The 23,347-nt window shown below is 44.1% G+C and overlaps 1 protein-coding gene across 1 annotated transcript in view; it reads left to right on the top strand.

The window, feature by feature from the left end:
- Positions 1–23,347, top strand: part of LRRC7 (leucine rich repeat containing 7) — a 3,010,809-nt gene that overhangs the window by 948,020 nt on the left and 2,039,442 nt on the right. The window contains exon 5 of the mRNA XM_069641926.1: positions 7,143–7,345. Within this exon, the coding sequence (XP_069498027.1) occupies positions 7,143–7,345 (203 nt within the window). The remainder of the gene's footprint in view (positions 1–7,142; positions 7,346–23,347) is intronic.

Below are 23,347 nucleotides of genomic sequence, written 5' to 3'. Positions count from 1 at the left end.
TGAGTTGGGTCCTATTTGTTAATGTTAATACTCTCAAAGCATTTACAGAAAATCATAGCACCGCAGAGATTGTTCATTTGGATGTAAAAGTTACTATGGATAAGGAAGGGTTACACACTACTCTCTATAAAAAAATTAAAAAAACTCGGGTCTAACATTGCATACAACCAGTAGTGATCCAACCAGCTGCAAGAAATATATTCCTTATGGCAAATGTGTGTGGTACCGTAGGAACTGCTCTGACTTGTTACAATTTAATAAATGTTGTTCAGAGGCATCATATGACTTTCTTTCCCGTGGGTACTCTAAGGGTACCATAGAGAACACATACCGCAAGGCTAGAGAACTTGATAGGGATTCCGTTTTTAATTCTAATAGGTCTCTTGTAGACAAGGTATCTGAGGTTCCATGTTTTGTGGTGACTTTTGGACCCTCTAACAAAATATGGAACATCATCCAAAAGCATTGGCATATACTAAGGAGAGTTAAGTATTTGATTCCATTGCTCTCTGGGCAATCTTCTGAAACCTTTAGATGAGCATCCTCATTACAAGATACATTGGTTTCCAGTTTTCACCAGCCCCTAGGCAAAATGTCCACCAAGACCTGTTGGTTATCCACTTTTCCCTTGGGTTTTCTGAAGTGCTTTAAATGTAAAGTATGTGTACATGCAATTCCATGCAAAGAGTTGGTGCATCCCATTACTGAAGTGCCCCAGAAAAATTCACAATTGATAACATGTGACAGCACTTTTGTTGTATATTTATGGCTGTCCCTGCAACAAGTGGCATGTGGGCAGCACCACGTGGAAACTCAAGATGTGTATACTATAACATTTGAGAGCCATTAAGACTTTGGATCCCTCCTATCTGATGGCTAAGTATTTTAAAGAATTTCGTGGTAACAATTTTTAGTTAACATTTTTTGGAATGGCTTGTGTGCCCATCCATCCACGAGGAGTAGATAGAACCTTAAGATTACGTCAGTGTGAAACAAGGTTCATTTTGGATTTCAATACTAAAGTGCCACACGGTCATAACTATGATGAGGAGCTTTATACCTTCATTGGAGTTTTTTATTGTTTTATTTGTAATTGTTCTACACTGACTGTTTTTCTTTAGGGTGTGTTATCCTGGTTATTCATGAATTGGATTATCGTATTGCTGTTTGTTTTTTAAAATTTGTATTTGGCTTAGATATTCCTTTTCTTTTTGCTGGATCATATATGTCCTCCTTATGCTCTTTTCTCCAGATTATTGTAATGCAGTGGTACGATTTCCACGGGCGCATAGTACATCAGCCAGTGTGATTTTCAGAGTATGGTTGAGAGCTTTTTAATTAATTCTGCTCTTCTTTTGCGTAATCATTGTGCCGTATGTTTAGGCACTTTCCATCTCCATTCCCCGACAGAGTATTTGGTACACAGGCTGTGATATGGTCAGTATTTTGTCTACTAGATAGGCTGTTTTAACTAACATATACTGCAAGCATTGGCACTTTATTTTGCTGCTTGGAAATTGTTGTATGTAATGGCACCTTCAATTCATCTGCCTTTTATAGCACTGAGCACTTTGAAGCACTATGCTCTTATCATGTTTCATGAAGCTGCTATCTATTGTTGCACTGTTATTGCAATTTGCACTATATTGCATTTTCCAAATTGACATTTACCATCGCTTTCAATGTATTTTTTTACCATTGTTTTAAATGATATAATATGTTATGATATTTTATTTATATCGTTTTAAATGTATTTATTTGCTTTGCTGTGTATTCATATCCTGTTGTGGATAGGTATGATTTAGTTTTGATTAGTTAACATTGTGATTGGAGCATTTCTTCGTTGTGTCTACTGAATGTTTTTGAATATACTGTCGAATTCTCTGAAGTGCAGTATGTCCATGCTTCCCACTTTGGGGTAAAATTGCATTGTAAACCTTTACGATTATGAATTACATTTTGTGACAGTTTTTCAAAAAGTGGTTTTGCAGTAATGCACGTGCTTAATGTTTATCCCTCATGTTGGTTGCATTTGTCATGCGGTTTATGTAATTCAAGTGATTCAACTGTTTGGACATAAATCTGCATTGGTCAACTCGAACCACATAAATAGTAACCTCAAGGAAGTGGCTCCACCATTCTAACATGGCTGCCTTTACTACCTGAATTTCTGTTCTCATTTGTCAATGCTACGTGATTGACAGCAAAGAAGGACCAGGCCACTTTAAATGTCCTGTAAAGATCATGTTCCTTTATAGTGAACAATCACTCACCGAGTGCTAAACGTGTCTTTACTGTGTGTGTGCCCTTTGTGTCAGTTTCATGTTTTTTTTCTATTAAAGACCCGTGCATGACATTATCATGGTGCTATTATTCTTTGCCCCTGACCATGGAGTGCGGTCTGTGCCCACTTGTCGGCACAACATTTTTTTGTGTTTTGTTTGGATGTATAATTGTACATGTGTAAATATGACAGGGTCTGCAGTAGCTGTCCTGTAGTTATGGTTAAGTTGCTCAATTCATAGAAAGAGCACTTTTTGGGAGACTTATAACTTTGCCCGCTAACCTAATATGGTGGAATGATATAATTGAAGTGTATATGGTATTTATGATTGTAGTACAATTGAGGTTAGTGCTCCTTGATGTCTCGGCTGCTTTTCACACGATCAACCATTGTATCCTCATTGAACGGTTACCCAATACCTTTAGTATCATGGACCGGGCACTGGACTGGCTGACTTGTTTTCCTCACTAGCTGCCCTTTCCAGCTGCAACTGGGCCGTTTGCACTCCACCACCTCACTGTCTACCTGCAGAGCACCCTCGTGTTTTATCCTATGATTGTGGCTCTTTAATATCTATTTTGTCACTCCAGCTCACCTAATGTCCTTCTTCTTTTCTCATTTCCATTGTTATGCTAATGACACAAAGCTTTCCTTAAACTTCTCTAAACTCATTTCTTCTCCTTGTTTTGTATCCTTGATTCTTTAATCAACATTGAGGCCTTGTGTGCAGCTAACAATCTCTGTCTCAATGCCTGTAAGACGGAGATCTTTCTTATTGTGACACTTGTGCCCCGTTTTCCTCTTACCCTCTGGCCACCCTGTTTGGACCCTCTACTCTTACCATCCTGTGAGGCCAAAAACATTGGGGTGATATTTAAGTTCTGTGTCTCTTTTAGTCCTTACATTTTTGAGCTTACAGAAGTCCCACTTTTACCTTGACCTCCTTAGAAGAATTCTACCATTCCACCATTCCCTCAGAAGCTCAATGTCGCTAGAACCCTCTGTAGACTGAACTACTGCAACAGCCTCTTCTTGAACCTCTCCCTTTGTTGTTTACGCCCCCTTTGGCTACTCTAAAATACAGCTGCAAGACTTATACTTGGCCTCAAGCCCAGGGATCATATTTCTGCAGCCCTAAAATATTTACAATTGGCTTCTGGTGGTTGCAAGGTGAAATTCCACACCCTCTGTATCATTGACAAGGCATTCTGAGGTCTTGGACTACAATATGTCCAACTTTGTCTCCCTAAAAACTGCCCTGCTAGAGCCCTCTGCTGTAACTCCATTCTCTGCTTGTCAAACACTTTTTGAAACAAAGAGCGGGAGGAATGTTTCTCTGTGGCCGATGCCTCTCTTTGGAACATCCTTCCTGCTCCTTCTATACTTCAGCTGGACTTCCTTAAGTTTTGGGAACTTTTAAAAACTCTGCTTTCCCTTTCCCGTTTCACCTAATCCCTTCCCTGCATCCTTCAATTATACAGTTTTATAAAAGTCAATATGACTTTAAGGCTTATTTATTAAATACATGTATTACGTAGTTTATTTTAAATATGCACTTTCTTGCCACTTGAAGAGGATCTTTCTGTGGCAGTGCATTAGTTTTGGAAGCTCAAAGGGCGCTATAATGGAATTGGTTCTTCTGCGAAAAGGCTGCCATGTTAAAGAAACATTTCAACCATGCTCTGGCGTCCGCGTGCCTGTTGTCCATTTTCAGTTTCATTTTTGTTTGTGCCATCAAAATAAGTCATATGGGGCAAGGCAGAATGTTCTGCAAAATGGAGCATGGCAGTTTTCCAGCCCTGCAAAGCATGCTTGGTGACTGTGTGGCTACAGCACAGAGTGCCACTTGCCGGATTGCAAATACAATTCAAAATCAGTCAAATTAAAGTAGGGTGTGGCTAGGCTGTGTTGTTGCCATTTGGAATGTCCGCATTTGAGGTACTGCCACCATGGTGGGATGGAGTGAATGAGGGGCATGTTGACTAGGGATGTAACGGTATTACGGTATACCGTTAAAGTTACCGTGAACCAATTCATTGAACAATAATAACCGTCACATTGTTTATACCTTTCATACCGTTAAGTGTGCTTTTCAATCTGATTTGGAAAGGCTGCAGTAAGCAAGTGCTGTGCAGTCTTCGTCTTGCACTGTTGGATGTGCCGTCTGCCAAGTAGTTTCAGTTTGAGCAGTTTTTAATGCCATTCCATAAACCACATGTCCCTGACACAAAATCAGTATGTTAGCAATAGGAAGAATAAATACAGTGCTAAGAAGGAAAAGTTTTTTTTTAAAGCGCTCACACAGCCCGCGGGCTTAGAGGCCCTGTTAAAGACATAGTTTTTGTTTATTTAGTTGCATAATTGTTTTTGTCTTAGTTGCGTATTTATAACGCGCTTAAACACCCAGAGGTTTCTAAGCGCGGACCCAGGGAGAGAACCTGTGTTGCTTCGTGTCGTCTTGCTTTCAAGGCGCGCACCTTGCTGCTGAGCTATCCTCCCGGGACTTTGGGTTGGCGGCTTTGGGGTTTATATATTTATAATGGATAATGTTTTCTAAACATATGACAATGGGGGATTTCCCTGGTTCGATCATTGAATTTACATATAATAAGTCACACTGCAAAATGTACTCATCTCTGTGGGTATTCCCTGCAGCCATACCAAAGGGTAACATGTCCACGATTACTGAACACCTTTTGGCCCGGAAGTAAACTAAAGGCTGTAACGTAAAGAGAGAGTGCGTGTGCATGTGTGTGTGTGTATGCGCATAAGCGTATACGACCATCAGACTCCATTGATCTGTGGCATGCAGGTTATCAAGATGGCAACATGTTCATCTTCACCAGTAGCCATTGGGGGAGATAAAAGCCTAAATGACCACTTAAGAAAAGCTATTCAGTTTGCTTTTCCAGTCGCAGCAGGGCCCCCCTCCTCCTCCTCCTCTCCACACGTGTGTTTGTGTTTGGTGGAAGCAAGGGGTGGCATTTCAGTGAAAAGTATGTTGAAAAGCCCAATTCTGGCCCTGGGTGCCTGGTTTTGTTTGTGATGATAAATCTGACAATTTATGACCTTTTAGAAAACATTTGTTAAGATTAGTTAACTCCACCTGCTATACCGCGATAACCATGATATACCGTCATTTGGCAAGAAGGTTATTGTACCGTCATAAAACTAATACCGTGACACCCCTAATGTTGACAAGTTCTGGGTAATCAAAAATAATTATTTTTTGATTTAATTGTATGACAATTTTTACAAACAAAGAGCGATGCGAACTCAAATACAGGTCCTGTTAAGTTCCAGTTCCTTATCTTATCTTAAATCTGGATAATTATAATTATTGAGCTGTCAATGGAGAAACACTTCCTGCTGCAGAAACAGGGGCGGGAGGGGCACTGCACCAAGGGCTAACACTGCACCATGCAGTCTTAGAAAGTGCATTATATATCCAAACGTGCATTTCACCCAACTGTACCCTGACACATCAATTAGCCATTTTCTGTGGGCCCGATTTATGGAACTTTTAGCACGGTGCAAATCGAGTTTGCACTGCCAACAAACACCCTGATTCACAGAGCGTTGCAAAGTGATTTTGTATTGGTGCAAGAGTGGTGCAAAGCCACTTTGGACTGCAGAAATCCACTTTGCACTGCTCTGTGAATCAGAGTGTTTTTTGGCAGTGCAAGGTCACTTTGCACTGTGCTAAAGGTTCTATGAATCGGGCCCAAAATGTTCTAATCATATCACATATTACTACAACATATAATTCATTTAACATGTAGCCATTTGAATACATGCATACAATCTTCCAATCTGATAGATCTGCAACTCAAGTTCCGCAGTGCACTGTCCATGGCCGCAAGACTAGAGAGACAGGCGAAGACAAGACCGCACAGGGACAGCTCCCTCGCTCCACCTACCACATTACTGTGCTACTTGCGCTTAATGGAATCTAGCCTTACTTTGCTTACTGGGCACGATGGAATCTGGCCTTACTGTGCTAAGTGGAACTAGTGGAGGCTGGTCAATGTCATGTCAATAATTGTTATATGTGGCAGAATCTGCCATGTGATGTGGGTATATGGCCATACAATGACAATAGCTGAGAAAGGGTAGTTCCCCATGGGCATATACAATCAATAGCTACACATGTTGTATGTGTCTGGGCATATGATATGACGACAGTGCTTGACACATGTCTATACAATGGCTGTACACCAGGTAAAATGATTAGCTTTATCAATGCTTGTTTTTGCAATGTTTTATTTTTATTTTCGGAGACATGTTTGCCTCCAATAATGACCTAATTTATCTCCAAGCAATTTGGCATAGCCATTGCTGCTGTTCCTTCTAAGCTGTCTGCACAGTGTGCGACCTATAAGCCAGATTCAGCTGCACACGCCAGGTTCCTTCAGTGTTTGCCACATGTTCAGGGTCATTGTATGGGATGCATCACATTGGTGTTGTTATGTTTTCTGCTCTTTTTCTAAAGTTTACCCTGCAGCACAGGAAATGGATCCTCATTTACAAAGTTGGGCCTATTGCCTTGCCATTGCCTGTTCGTTTAAGTGTTGCCTTTCTCCTGACTTGCTTTCAAGGGTATTTGAGTGCTGGTTTATCTCTGTTTTGATTTTTTTCCACATATGGTATCTTATTCAACTGCAATTTCAATGTTCTTTTCCTCAAAACATCATGTACTACTGCACTCGTATATACTGTGTGTAACGTTTTAAGGGGCTGTGCCTGTTTTATGATATATCTGATAGACATCTCTCTCAAATAACATATTCAGCAAAAATGCTTCTATATTTTCAGCAATGCATGTTTGAAACGAAGCTGTTTTTCTGTTTTCCTTTAGTGCAGTGCCTGGAGATGACCACCAAACGGAAACTTATCGGCCGCCTGGTGCCGTGCCGATGTTTCCGCGGAGAGGAGGAAGTCATCTCTGTTTTAGACTATTCCCACTGCAGTCTGCAGCAGGTGCCAAAGGAAGTCTTCAATTTTGAACGAACGTTAGAGGAACTGTATTTAGATGCCAATCAAATTGAGGAGCTACCCAAGGTGAGAACTCTAGTCCTCAAGTTTTCAAATTGTGTTTAATTGATTTTGATCGATTTTCGTAAAAGTGACTCCTGCACCCTCCTGGTTATTTCTGCATGCTGTTCTGACCCATGCCTGAAGGATCTGGGTGGGGGGGTGGGGGGTTTGCACAATTTGTAATGAAGGCATAGTAGGAGATCATACCGTGAGCTACCTTGGTTCTGAAAAGTTGCAAAGAGTTCAGAGGTCATTCGGGGTTCGGGGGGCGGTTGCATCAATTACGGAGTTGTAGTATGATGGATGACAGGGCCAGGTTTGGCAAAGGAAGGCAGGAAGTAATTGTCTCTCTGTGCTTAGAAGCAGAAAGACTAACCTTTAGCTTTGTCCTCTTTCCTTGGTCTTTCTCAATCTCAGTGAACATTCCCGACTGTACCATTCTGTTACGCTAGAACACCCAGGGTTGTTACTGCTTGTGTCTTCATTTTAAGTCTAGTAGCCTTGGCCAGGCCTTTGGTAGCTGGTGGGTGTTTACTGTGCTGGTTTGTTGGTGTTTAGCTATTGAGGGACATTGCACCTGAAGGTCTTGCGTTTTGTGCATAGAGGAATTAATTTGGATCCAGTGGCGTGCCTCTAAGGCAGGAGTTATCTCTTTGTGCTTTCTGATGTGAATGCATGTTTTCTAGGTTAATGAATGACGCAGAGCTCTGTTCGGCATGCCATTGCCGTCTGTGGATTCCATGCATGGATTCGATACACACCTGTGCCCACTGATCTACTTCTGTACAATGTTTAATATTTCCTATCTGTACCTGTATTTGTGTAATTTGCAAACATTGCAACACTTTACCAAAACCTTCATCGAACAAGCAATTACAAATATGATTACAATTCCTTAGCCAAGAAATATGAGTTTAGACATTCATAATGAAACATTGGATTGCAAACCTCACTCTCCAAATGTAGTCTTTAATCCTACTGGCTATAGCGTTACTGCTCGGGCCTCGGCACAAAGGGGACTGACGCACTTCACTTTCATGGCGTGTAGCGCTACAGAAGCATGCAGAAATCTTTACATAGCAGGGGGTTACAGTCAAATAACTACCTGGAAGAGAGTTAATCAGGCGGTAGGGTGGAGCAGGGTGGGATTCATGCGGTAGGTGGGATGCATTTGGTGATGAGGTAGGTTCCGGCAACTGTGCAGAGATCAAAGGCACAAACTGTGGCAGCATACATGGCAAAAGCCTTTTTCTTGTCACTATGCAAGTTTTCAGGGGTTCTAGAATCCCAAGGAAGGATTTACTGGTGAATAAAAGGGCGAGTGCTTTGCAGATAAGAAGGCAAGTTAATTTCTGGTCAATGTCTTGAAAGATTTACGGTCCATATGGAATGTAATGCAGCCTGGGTTTGAAGAGCAGGTTTACCTGTCTAAGATGGGCATGATGGGCATGCTGCACTGGTCGGAGGGCGGGTGAGCAGCAGTATGCAGTACTGGTCTCATTGGTGCCAGGTTGTCTACGTCAATCCTCTGAGATGCATCTACACACTGGCAGGAGAACCCAATTAAGTAGCATGTAAAAAACAGACTGTTGTGGCCTCTAAGGTTCAGACTCAACCCATGTAAATTATTATTTAGGCGCATGGAGGGAGGAAAGCTCAGGGGCATTTGTCTTGGGAGGATAGTTCAGGGGCAATGTGCTCTCATTGGAAGCAAGACAACACGGAGCAACACAGGTTCGATCCCCGGGACTGCGCTTAGAAACCTCTGGTTATTAAGCACGTTATAAATAAACAATCATATCATGAGAGCAATAGCTAGCTTAGACTTCCAGGTTTTTTTTCTGCAGAATGCACACGCTTCTTCATTAACCTGCTCATCTCACACTTACTCTGGGTTTATTTCCAGAGCAATTGACGTCATCATGGAGGGTGTGAGTATGGCAGTGGAGAATTAAATATCTGTGTGTGTTCTATAATGGTCCACGTTTTGCTAGAAGCAACATCATGCGGGTCAAACCGTCTTCACATATGTGTAGTAAAAAGACACACAGTACTAAATACAGTGCACATCCTTGAGGATGACTGCACCCATGTGTGAGTAGATTTTATGGGTCCATTGTAGAGAATAATAACTTCTAGTGCTGCTAAAATGTCGAAGTGGAGGCAACACAGCCTTTCTTTATTGGGGGAATTGCTGATCTGAGAGCAGTACGTGCTCCTATGTATTGAAGCTAATAATACATGGGAAACAGGAAGCAGAAACAATGCAGACCACAAATGCATACTCTGTACACGAGGGCCCCTCCAGTGATGAGCAACACCCAAGCATGGACATGGCACTCTGATGGGTATTGTGAAGTGCCCTGATTTGCTGCTATAAAATAGTTGTATCATTATTGGGGTTGTAATTGCGATAATAGTGGCATGTTCCATGGCATTCCCGAGGGTGCTGTGAAGGAACAATGCTGCTGCACACTTGCTGGTATTTGTTTGTCAGAGTTGTTCTACTGTAGTTTACGGTCCATGCCAGTGCTATACAATGAACAGAACCCATTTATGTTGTTTATTTTCAGGCCTCTGTCCCCACCTTCACTACAATGTCTGTATTATTAGCGCCAAGAAAGCCCCCTCTGGGTCGTGGCCACAATAGACATATGCTACAACACGCGTTTCCAACCCCAGCATAACCCTGTCACCATTGCAATATACTGTGCCTTGTGAATTCCAGAAACTGGCCGTGGTCGCCGTTATTATGTGTGGGTTTTCACTGCCTGGTAACGAATGTTATGAAGCAATGGAAAGACGTTGCTTCCAATAGGTATCAGCATAACGCGCCCAACCCCTCTTCTGCCCACGTACACCAACGATTTTCATGCTCGCCCTAGAATTGCCAGTTGTTGCAGGGAGTATTGTCTAATAGTAGACCAAATCAAATCAAATACACCTGTGTCCGACCTCTATGGATTGGTGATGCGCATTTTTGCACCCGTGCACATCAATGTTGCACTGACGTGTGTACCAATGGACTAGTGCAAACACAACGTTAACACCGACTGACCAGTTCAAAACGAACATTTTGCACAAGCCTCGGTGCAATGGCCTCGCATGGTTGAAAACTGGCTGACATACAGCTGCATTGTGTTCACTGATTAGTTTGGAAATGGACGTCATCGGATCATGGGCATATAAACAGGTGGAGGTAATTGACTTGAACTTGAAAGACAGGTGTGTTCCTGCTTGTTCACTAATAACACCAACTAGTAATATTACATGTTTCATTTCATTTTCATTTCATTACCCATCTTCCTACATCTTGACATTGTATGCGCATGTTCCCATGGCAATGCAATCAGCAGACAGGAAGGAATTGAAATAGTCCAGAGACATTCCGAGCCCTCATATTCGAGGCCCACCTATGAAATCACTTCGTTTCAATTGCATTTTTTTAAACAATGTACAAATCGTATTTTAAGAACTATTTGCAAATTTGGTACATTATAAATGTGTGTCTGTGTATTTTCTTTATCAATGAGCGCTCCATCATAGAGGCTCAAACCTTCAGAAAGACATGTGGCATCCTCTTCATCCCTTCCTGGAGCCCCACATCGTTTGGACGGAACCTTCCATTACTCTATAATACAGATAATGTAGGCAATGTTAAATAACACCTGTCATGGTACATAAAATGCTTTCCCCCTCACCCTGCGGGTCCTCCCCGAGGCCCTTTAATCCACCAAAGCCAATGGGGGAACATAGCCTCCCCGCAATTCTCTTGGGTGTTGTGCCGCTCTTCCTTCATCCTAGGTAACACAAGCCCGAAGTCTCACCTCACTCACACACCTCCACAAAAACAACAATTAACCAGAAACCATACTCCCATTAAGTGCACCTAATTGAATGTTGGTAATGTAGGAACGTTAGTATAAATGATTCCAAATGGTACTAAACCTAGAGAAAGCCTTTTTACAGCAGCCACCAAATATGTTACGCAGTGTCAACGTTCGTACCCTTTGGCAAAGAGACTAAGGTTTGGAAAATTGCGAGGTACCCACAGCAACATGACAAATGTAAAAAGTCAGGGCATTGGCGCATCATCATGTGGCAAAAGAACTCATAAGAGCTCACAGCTTACATGAAGAACTCACATCATGTTCCGGGGATCCCTTAAAAAAAGAAGATTGCCTTGGGCAGGACCCTCATAAGACCACTGATGTTGCCGTTAGGCTACTGCTCAGGGACAGTATCACAAAGTGAGCAGAAAGCACTATCGAGGAACCCAGACTGGAGCCAAATCACAAAGGGGCACACATTAAGGAAAAGCCCATAATGGACATGCAGAATATAATCAAGCAATGAGATAGCCGCCAGAAGGGGAGTCAGAACACCATCAAGCACAACCAATAATGGTGTCACAATGGGCAGTGGGGTATAACTCAAAGAGAAAACACAGATAAGTGCACAACCAAGGAAAAGTACATAGTTGACACACAGCTGGGTATAACATGACGTAACCACAGCAAGACTGCTGTGTTACCTAAATGGTTTGATACTTGGGTATATTGTTTATCCAAAGGTGAGAGCTGTTACGCTCACCTGGTATCCACGGGGACGCCACCCGATACTGGATGGAGGTCTAAGCGCTATTCCGGACCCCTCTCGTCTCGGTTATGTGCCAGACGTTGGGTAGCGCCTATAACAGGAGAATGGAGGGTTAAGGTACTGGTTCTGTGATGGGTGGACTCCCACCTCCCTCTGGTCCAAATCCCCTCCCTAGGGGTAATTGCTCACCTTAGGTTTTTGTGCGTTGAACTTTCCATCCTGTGTCTCTGTGCAGGGGCGCATGGTTGGTGCGGGCGTTCCGTGGACCTAGTTGCTTCACTGGTCCGTGTGCCCTTATGTCGGGTCCAGACCGGCTGTGACTCTGACTCTGCTTGCTGTCTTCCAGGTGAGTTATAATGTCTTTTCTGTCTTTATTCTGCCTCTTTCTTTCCCTCTGTTTTCTCTGTTTTCTTGCCATCTTGCTGCACTATGCTGTTCCCTAACAATGTCTCTTTTGTTTTCACAGGGATTGTTGCAATCCCGGAGTTGCTGCACCGATGGCAAAGACCACAGTGGGTTATTGATGCGTGGAGTGCTGCGCTGTTATTGGTCTTAATTGCTAACCTGTGTTCTCTTCTCTTTGTACAGGTTGCAGTGGTGTTCCGGAGTTATGAGCGAACAAAGCACTGCTTGCCGAGGTAAGTGCTTGGCTAATGCTGACCTTGTTCCTTCTCCCTTGCAGGTTGTGGTGAAACCCAGAGATGGGCGAGGTAAGAGAAGCGCAGGGTGCTGCCAGGACTCGCTGCTTGCCCAGGTAAGAATTGTTATTAATGCTGTCCTTTGCAGGTTGCAACGAACTCCGGAGATGGGCTAGGTAAGCGAAACGCAGGATGGATTCAAGACCGGTTACTTCACAGGTAAGTGTTCTTGCTTGCTAATGATGTTCTTGTTCTTCCAGGTTATTAATGGAATCCGAATCTAGGACTTCAGGATCGGGTCGCCGGAGAAGCAAATGAGCAGGAGCTGGACAAGGTGAGCGTTACGCTGCAGGAGTGCAGAATAACGCAAAGCGCGTTCTGCTGTTTGGTTGTGGTTTAAATAGCCCAGGTAAAGTAGTTCCAGGCCAAGTAGTTCCAGGCCCAGCCACACCCAACACTAGACCGCATGGCTTGGATCTAAAGAACTGAGCTGTGTAATAGGTCTCCATGTTGGATTAAGGTCCAAAACTGGTATTGCTTTATTCCTGATAATGAGCCTGGCTCCAAAGGCGCCAGGATTGACTCCATGTATGTTTCTGATGAAGTTTTAAGGCCCTTGGGGCCAGTGTGAAGGGCTATAGCCCCACTGCTGCCAAGGGGCTGTGTCACCTGAGGGGGTCCGTGGCATGGATGGTGACAGAGCCCAAAATCAATCAACTGAAAGATGCCGCTGTGAGATTAGATAAGCTTCTGGCTCAGGGGTGTGTGTACTAGAGATGTGACCAGTGGCATTGTGCCATCACAGTTATTAGTATTGCTATTTAGTAGGCAGATTGGTGCATGTGCCAAAGTGGTTTGTTTGTGAATTAGCAAGATTAAAATTGGACCGGAGAGATGGGCAGCACATACCTGTGGGAACAGATGAATGGAGATCAGGAGATATTTTGTTTTCAAATAGACAGCATGGCTATTAAGGGTATGTATAAAGAGAAGGAGAGAGAGAGCAGAGAAGGCAGCAGGCTGAAAGTGTGGACTATGATATGGTACAGTTGGATGATGAGTATGACCGTACGCGAGGGGAGGATGAGGAGTGGGATACTGTGTGGAAGAAGAGGAACAACCACCTGTTTTTTCTCTGTGAGTAGAATGTTTGTGGGGACCTAGGTTTCGAAAACAGATATGGACGTATGAGATGGGTAAGAGATTGGTGGTGGGAAAAAGAGTGGTGAAGGCAGTAGGAGTACCGTTTCCATTATTACACAAGAGACCAGGGAGAGTGCAGTACATACCACTGGCCCATAAGAATTCAAATAATCTCATGAAGGCACTCTCGTCTCTCACTGCTGGAGTGGGTAAGTGGATATATGCTTTTGAGAAGCAAACGGCTAGTACAATTTTGGCTGTAGGGTATTTGAAAAGCTTATTTGTTTCAATACTGGGGGATCAGGCTTGCGACATATGGGATAATGCTGTGTACCAAGGTGTGAAGCTGGGTGACAATAGTTATGACAGAGCACACTTTATTGACATTAGGCCCCAAATGTGTGCAGCACTATGGCGCACATACCCAGATACGCAAGCGCAAGTGGAGGAAGCGAAACTGGTTCAGAAGAAGTAAGCAAAGGTTGTCTTGTAAGGGGCTGCAGAAACAGTGCAGACGGAAGGACTGATAGAGCTCAGGGCGGTTTAGGCTGACATGCAAAAGCAGCACATGTGTGGGGAGGCAAAACCGATTGGGCAGGTGGGTACCAACCCTAGTATCAAAGAGGGATCCCATGGGGGTTTCAGTGTGGTAGAGGGATGTTTTCGGGAGCTTGGGAAGGGCAAGGAGGTTCTGGAGGAATGGGGCCACAGGAGGTGGGGCAGGTCAATTTTGGACATGCGGTCGAACCGGTCATTTTTTAAGCGAATGCAGATGTAGGAAAGCTGTCATGATTCCTACCCCTCATGTCCCCAGCCCTCCAAGATGTCAGGCTGGAGCCAGGCCACAATCACCTACATGGCCCTCAAGATCCTCTCCACCCCTCCAAAGATCCACTTGGAGGCAGACTTGGCGCTTGTGGCACCAGACTCACTCACTCCCATAGGATAACATTGGGGATTGGACTTGTAGTGCATTGATGGGGACAAGATGGATGCCCCCACATATTCTGGTTCCCAGAACTGCATGTGCAGTCTAGTCTTTTGGGTGTGGTTCAGCCCAGAGACACCTGGGATACCCAGAGACTATTTAAGCCACGCCCAGGCTGAGAAACATGCTTTGTGTTTTCTGCACCTGCAGCGTGACACTCACCGTGTTCGGATCGGTCTCCAGTAGGCCTGCATCTTTCTTCTGCGCTCAGCTCCTGCAAGAACAAGAACACCGTTAGGAACAGCCTTACCCTGCAGTGCTTCTGCCCATCATTCATCGCTTCTTCTGTTCTGCGGGCATCTTCGGCGGTGTCATTCCCATCCCGGCACGCCACTTCCTAAGGAAAAGGGAAAAGAACAGAAGAAAGGCATTAGTAAGCATTCAGCAAATCTTTGCTTATTTTTAAAGACTGTAGGAGCTTCAAACGCTTACCTGAATCCCAGCCGCTCTGAACTCTGTCTCCGGAACCTCTCATCCATCTGCAAGAGGGAAAAGACACTCCAGGTTAGCGTGGAAACATCTAGAGGCGCCGCATACCGCCCTTACTCACTGCATTTCTTCTTCATAACCGGCATCCACGCTGAAAACGTCGCGGCACCTAAAAGACACAGAAAAAGAACTCAGTTCATTACAAATACGAAAGGGTCGCATCGCGCATCGCGCTCTCACTCACCTTCAGTGCTACTCATCTCAGCAGCACGTCGCCATCCCCGGACGTCGGCCATCAGCAAAGGAAGGAAAGGAACGAAGTTAGAGAACTGTTTAAAAGACTCATTATACTTACCTGTGGGACTCTTGCCTGTGAATTAACTAGGCAGCAATGAGCCCGCATCAATCAACGAGCCCCTGTGCTAAAAGCAGGATGGAAAGCACACTTTCCAAGAAAACAAGGTGAGCTGTGGATCAAAGGGAAGGGATGGACCCCGGGGGAGAAGGGGTTCAAGCACTCAGAGACAATAGGGAGTTAAACTCTACCAATCCTGTGTTTCAGGCCCAGTCTCCAGTCGAGTAGACTCCAGGGAAGGGTTCGAGGTCGTAAGAGGTCAGAACAGGCTGAGTGACGTCCCCGTGGATACCAGGTGAGCGTTACAAAAGCGTTTGCATACCCCAGAAACAGATGTATCCTTATCCTCAGGGTGGTTCATCCCCATATCCCCAATCGTATGGACAGCCACCCCCGGAGGTTTCCTATGGTGTGCCATTGTCCGTCGCCCTACCCACTCTCCCACCGTCATTTCCACAGTTGTCAGCTCCAGTAATATGCTACCATATGCAGTGAATTAAGGACAACAGCAGGGCCCTCAGATACCGAACAGTAACATGGTATCTAATGGTACAGTGATGCACTGTCAGGGGGACACAGTGGTTGGAGTGAATCGATTTGTTTTTCCAGGACCTAACACCTATCCAGACTATGACAGCGCACAAAGAGCCTTGCGATGCCCAGTCCTATTGGTCACTGCTTACCCAGAAGAGGAGCCCTTGGAGGGAGTGTATATAGGCAATAAACAATTTATTTTTATGGTGGATAGGGGTGCAACCAAATCATGCATTAGTGAGTGAGGATTCCCTTTGCCAGGTGAGGTAATGGATACACAGGGCTTTGCAGTTCCATTTACGAATAAATTGCTCATCAAGACGGGGGGGTGTGTGCCCCAATGTTGTACTCTACTGCAAACCCAATCAATGTGTTGGGCAGGAACATTCTGAGTAGGCTCAACATGACCATCTCATTCCTTCAAAGAAGCGTGGTGTAGTTGAAGCCAGGTATGAGTACTGGGAGGGCAAAGTTGATCTTACATGCATTGTGCATGGGCTCAGCAGTGAGAGGAATACCAGTGGCCCCTGATTTGTTCATACACAGTATCACAATACTCCTCAGTGCAGTGCCACAGATAGCTAACAAGTGCTGGTGAGTACCTTCCAAATTTTTGTTTAGGCCAGCCCAACCTCAAGAAGTAGTTGCAGGAATGATTATCATGCTTGAAATAAAAGGAGTTCTAGTGTTGAAGGACAGGATTGTATTAATAGCAGTTGATTCTGATAATGGGGAGTTGAGCATGATTTTGTGTTTTGATCATACCATACCATTGAAAGATGTTTCAGATGAGGACCTTTTTGAGCATAAAGACAATGATGGTGAGATAATATTGGAGGTGTGTGTCCCATGTGAGATAATGATACAATATAGGCATGTAACCTGTTCCATGTTACTAGTAGGAAATATTGCTGCAGAAGATTTGTCAGAAGTATCTGACAAGTTGTGGACCAGTGATCTGCATGACGTATGGCTCTTACAGAGTGTTGCACCAGTACGCATCACATCAAAACCAGGCGCTGTGTTGCCCAGTATCCTTTATCAAAGGCAGCAGAAGAGGAAATTAATGACACCATAATGGCTCTTTTGCATCAGGGTATTATAGTACCCTCCAACTGTCTGTGTAACACAGCTATTTACCGTGTGAAGAAATCAAAGGGGGCTAGTTGGAGAATGATTCTGGATTTGGAATTAGTAGTTCTAGTAGAGTTCCTTGTGGTTCCAAACCCTGCTATAATATTGTGCGATATACCTGTTGAGGCTACCCATTTCACTGTGGAGGATTTGAAGTATACCTTCTTTTCAGTCCCTTTACATCCAGACTCCCAATACTTCACAGCGTGTACTTTTGCCAGGAGCCAATTTCAACATACTAATCTTCCTCAAGGGTACTGTGAGTCCCCAAGCATTTTTAACAGGGTTGTACATGAGGATTTAGGAAATGTTGATGTCCCCATCACTATTATTCAATATGTGGATGATTTGTTGGTGTGTAGGACTACCGAACAACAGTGCAGGGAGGACTCCATTGCTTTGTTACAATTGCTAGCTGATAATTACTGTAGAGCATGGATTTTAGACTATACGTCGTATACGAGACTGCTACAGGCCCTCAAAGAAGTACAACTGACAAAAAATACTATTCTTTGGACTGATGAGATTGTTACCTGTTTTCAGGAGCTGAATATCTCCACTGCTCCTGTACTAAAGTGTTTTGTCTCTTTTCACACTCTAATTTCCAGATGATGACAGCAGTTCTGACACAATACAGTACTATGGTTACGCAATTCCTAAATATAATTCAAATCGCACTATGAATGTTTTTTTGGCCAATGCACATTCGTTGGTCACACATGCTCAAAATTGTAAAGATCCCATTGTTGACCATTCTCCAGGTCTGGTATGCATCTCAGAAACCTGGTTTGGCACCCACTATGAACCATCAGTGTTTCAAATCCTTCCCCCTGTGCTTGATCGCAGCTCATTTACACCCCGGTTGAGGGGTTGTGTAATTTTTGTATTGTGATCTTAAGGTTGTTTCCATTCCATTTAAGCATTCTTTAAATATGGATGGAATACTTGTTCATATCCCACTCTCCGCTACTAATTCTTTATTTGTTTGTTTTGTATATCGCCCTCTGGGTTATAACCGCCAGTTCTGTGTTCAAATGTCCTGCCCTCGTTGCTATGCTGTGTCAGAAGTATTTCAATCTGATTATTGTGGGAGATTTTAATCTTCCAACGAATAAATCAAATTTTCTACTCACCAGTCAACTTCTGGCAACTTCTGGCAACAATGTCAGATTTGGGTCTCTCCCAGATAATTACCTATCCTGCGCATTAGTTGGTGAATAACCATGATTTTATTTTTGCCCCTGTGGCGTTTTCTATTGTCTTATCCGATCATTTGGTGGTCCTCTTTTCTATGACGTCCTTTTCCCCTTTTCCTGTTCTCAGCAGTTTATTATGAAGCACAGCTGGAACTCTGTTCCTTCTCAGAATCTCAGCTGTTTGATTCCAGAGGGTTGCTATAACCTCCCCCACTGCTCACTGGTCACAACAGTTTCTCAGACGTTTCAGTCAGTTGCGGATACCCTTGCACCTGATAAACGTTGTTTTGTAAAGTCTCTTCGCTCTGATCCTTGGTTCACAGTGGAACTTTCTCAACAGACAGGCGGAAAGGAAATGAAGATTGGCCTATCTGCCATCCGATAGAGTTTCTTACTGTCTTGCAACTATGAATTACCATAAAGCAATTTTGGCACCCAAACAAGTATTTTTTAGCACCAAGATTGAACAGGCCATTAATCAACCTAAAGCCCTATTTGCGGCTGTTCAATCATTGACTGTGCAAGCCAAATCTCAGTCTACAACCCTTGCTCACAGGAACTATGTGATTCGCTTTAATCTTTTTCTGATGATAAGATTGCTACTATGTGTAAGGCTGTTTTCTTAACCTGTCCTCAGGTGGTGTTGCCAAAGCCATCATCTGACTCATCTATCTCTCAGGCCACAGACGCTGGCCACTGGTCCTCTTTCCCGGTCTTTTCTGGTCAGCTATAAATAGTTTGAAGTCAGCATCGCCCAGTGATCCCATCCTGCTTTCCATTCTAAAAAATGTGTCTGATGACATTGCTCTGTGGTTAGCTAAAGCTGTCAATGACTCTTTTTTGCCAGGGCTGATACCAGATAACCTTAAACATACCTTTATAATTCCGCTGCTGAAGAAGCCAGACCTTGATCCAACAATCCTATCTAACATCCGTCCTATTTCCTTGCAGCCAAGCCCTACTTCTAATGAAATGGAATCTTTGGTCTCCCCACTCCTTGGTGCATTTCTGGAAACTTCCGGGTTCTTTGATCCCTTTCAATCGGGTTTCCGCCCTGGTTGAGGAACTGAATCGGTTTTCGTATCAGTTGTTGATGATCTGTCAGCGGCGTTTGACACCATAGCCCACCCTACCCTGATTGCCCACCTGTGGGGAGACACAGCAGGACTCTCTGGTCAAGTTCTGGCCTGGGTCTGTTCCTTTTTGTTGGGGCGGTCCCAATCCATTTCCTTACCTCCTTTTTTTCCTTACTGCTGTGTGGTGTTCCTCAGGGCTCCTCGCTGTTCCCTACTTTGTTCAATTTATACATTCAGCCCCTTCTTGGCATTATCCACGCACACAGCTTTCTGTGCTATTCCTATGCAGACGACCACACACAAATTATTGTGCGACTTTCTGTAACTCGGCCTGAGACATCTGGTCGTGTTAGGAGTTGCTTAGCGGCAGTTGGCAATTGGATGGTCACAAATTGGCTTACGTTTAACGGAGAGAAAACCGAGGTGTTGATGGTTGGTACAGCGACTTCCTCCTTTATTTGGAACACCTAGTATCTGCCTAAGAGTCTTGGCCCTTTTCCCCTTCCCGTTTCTTTGGTGAAGGATTTAGGTGCTTCCGTGTATCCCGTCCGAATTTCATATCCCAGTGGTTTCGTCTTTGGTTATTAGTAATATTGATTACTGTAATGCGCTCTATCTGGCCCTCCTGCGACATTTGCTCGATCGCCTGCAGTTATTACAGAATATGGCAGCAAGTGCAGTTCTCCACCCCGTTTGGTGCCCATATGACTCTGCTTCTTCGTCTGTTTCATTGACTTCCAGTTGAACAGCGTGTTAAGTTCAAAATCGCTATGTCTGGTTCTCAGTGGCGGCAGCAAAGGCTTGGAATTCGCTCCACCTCTGGCTGCGTGCCATTGAGGTCCATCTTCGTTTCCGGCGGGCGCTAAAAACCTAACATAACATAAACCTTTGGCATATTATAGTGGCATGCTGAAATCTGTCATGCAAGGATAGTTTCCTTGCGAAACAAGCATTGGACAAGCATTGGCTGCAGCTGCCTTTGCCATTGAGAAATCAGCGACAATTGTTATGGTGCGTTCATTGACTCTGTACGTTGAACATGCTGTATTTGCGATATTGGAAAGGTCCAAATCTACATTTACTCCACAAAGGGATTCTGCATATGAAGTAATTCTTTCAAGCCCATCTATTCACATAGTTCATTGTTAAACAGTGAACCGTGCTACCTTTCTAACAGAACCTATTGCTGATGATGACAAGGTGCATGACTGTGTTACTTACAAAGGCCCTGAGGATGAGATTCTTAAAGCACGTGACCATGTCTTAGATGACGGAGAGGTGTTCTTTGTTGACGGGTCCTCAACCATTGACCAAGAGACAGGTCAGTGACATACTGGTGCAGCAGTGGTTCAATTGGTTGATGGGGAGTGTGAGGTTTTTGTGCAGCGAAGATTACTAGGCCGTTATTCAGCACAGGCAGCAGAACTGATTGCTCTTATTGAAGCACTCGAGGCAGCGAAAGGGAGCTGTGTTACGATTTATTCTGACTCTGCTTATGTTACAACCACTGTTCATTCAGGGTTGTTGAGATGGATGAGGAGAGGATTTCGCAGAGCAGATGAGTCCCCATTGCAACACGCGGCTCCTTTGGATCAGTTGATTCATGCCCTTTCACAGCCCACACTTGCCGCAGTTGTCAAGTGTGCCGCCCATAGAAGTGACAGAAATGTTGTCTTCCTCGGGAAAGAAACAGCAGACACAGCAGCAAAACTGACCGCATACTTGCCAGCACCCGATATTCCTGAGCATCCATCGCTTGTTAATATGCAGTTGCAGATGCTATGTACTGCACTTCCTGTTACTTATACAAGATCAGGCATCGCAAAGTGAGAAATTGTTGTGGCAGAGACGGGAGTGTGAACAGTCTCCAACTGATTTGGTGTGGAGACAGACTAGTACTGGAAAGGTAGTGATGCCCCAAAAATTGGCTTTAGTAGGATCTGATCAATTGCACTACCCCACCCATATATCCAAAAAGGATATTGCTGCAGATATAAAAGAACATTGGTATGTGCTTAATATTCAGGAATTGTTGTCCATGTGTATGTCCAATTGTGTTGTATGTCAGACATATAGCATTGGCCAAACCTTGAAAACTTTGAGAGGCACACTGCCTCACCCAATTGGTCCCTTTCGAGATCTTCATATAGATTTAGCAGATCTGGGTGAAAGATGTAGTATTTTCCGTTACAGCTGTGCCGTGTCCTTTCTCCGGTTGGATTGAGGCTGGTCCATGTGCACATCATGAGACAATATCAGCCACCAAGCTTTTGTTGAGAGAAGTGTTCCCCAGATGGGGGGTGTTTGAGATGCTTAAAAGTGAAAAAGGCAGCCACTACTTTAATGAGCTGTTTAAAGAAATTGCATCACTTTTAGGAATTAACCTCAAGATGTGTTCCATTTATCACCCAAGCCTACAGCATGGTGGAAAGGATGAACGGTTTGTTGAAAACTAAGCTTTCTAAGTTATGTGCTACATTAAAGAAAAACTGGGTTCATCGTTTCCCTCAGGCCTTGTTCAGTTTAAGGACCCATCCCTCTAAGAATCATCACCTCTCCCTGAATGAAATAATGACAGCGAGACGCATGTACATGCCGTTTTCTCCTGTGTGTAGTGCATCTGATGTTAACAAGGATGTATCAATTTTGTGGGATGAGTTTAATTCATATTTGACTCAGTTAACAAAGTGTATGAAATACTTCAGAAGAGATTGTTCCATGCCGAACGGAGGGCAAAAACAGCACTGCACCAGAATCTGTGAGCATGGTGCCATTACAACTGTATTCTGGAGATAACGTTTATGTAAAACACTTTGTCCGCAGGTGGAGTGAGCCTCGTTATGACGGACCTTACACTGTGGTCTTTGCTACTCTGCTTGCGGTCAAAGTGAAAGAATTATGGTACTGGGTGCATTTGTCTGATTTTATGAAGGCACCATAAGCATTGCCTCCGACAACAAGTATTTTTTTAGAGTGTTTTTAATCTCGTGTTCTTTTTTACGTGAAAACATTTGCAGCATTTGTTATTGAAGAGTATTATGTTTTATTACTTTTGAGATTGTGAATGTTTTAATGATATTCAGTTTGTGCAAATTTAAAATTATATTTTCTAATATGCATTTTCTAGGTTTTGCGTTTTTCTTTGGTTGATTGATGATCGTATGACTACAGTAGTGTGTTTTAAAAGAACGAGAATATGACATACAGTAATGTGGCACTTAAAGTTGCGGGTTAAACAGTGTTTAGATTAGGAAAACGAGAGAGATGAATACAAAGGTGTGGTCTTTGATACAATATCTGATGTGCACCACTCAGAACTTAGTAACATGTGGTACAGCCGGGGGCGTGTCTAGCAGCCATGGTGTAAAGTTACTCTTCTTGGGAGCTCCCGCATGATCTTGCAGAAGACAGTGTTCCTAGCGCTATGGGAAGTGTTCCACCCAACAAAGCATAACCACTGACACCGGAGCACAGTGGAAGTCGGCGGGGGTCGAAACTGAAAGAATCTGAGGCGCATTGGAGGCAGGAGCCAGCCTTACAAGTCCAAGGCACATACCCCAAAATGGTGGCTGCATCGCTGAGCGTGCGCTGGGAGTAGAGCTGGACCGACATACAGCAAAGATTGGTTACAGAGACGGGCAGCTTTCGGGGCACATGCAACGGGGGGACTTGGACTGAGGACACCGGGGAAGGTGAGACAGTAGGGGCCCCCTCGCCCTCTGCCCCTCTTTGTCTTCTTTACTGTGTCACTGCTGCGACCGGAGCATGCAGGGAGAGGGAGTGGGCACCATCGAGAGACAATTGAGGGATGCAATAACAAGGGCTGGCGGCCTGACTGAGCTTGGGCAGACTGCGCCCTATAAACCCAGGGCAGACATCAAGAAATAGCAGAGCATACACTGGACCTGGGGGCCAGCACCTGCCCAACCCCTAA

This window comes from Ambystoma mexicanum, chromosome 1q (genome assembly GCF_040938575.1).
Source record: "Ambystoma mexicanum isolate Mex_15411 chromosome 1q, UKY_AmexF1_1, whole genome shotgun sequence".
Lineage (NCBI taxonomy): Eukaryota > Metazoa > Chordata > Amphibia > Caudata > Ambystomatidae > Ambystoma > Ambystoma mexicanum.
Note: the sequence above shows the minus strand (reverse complement) of the source record. Positions and strands in the feature narration are given on the sequence as shown.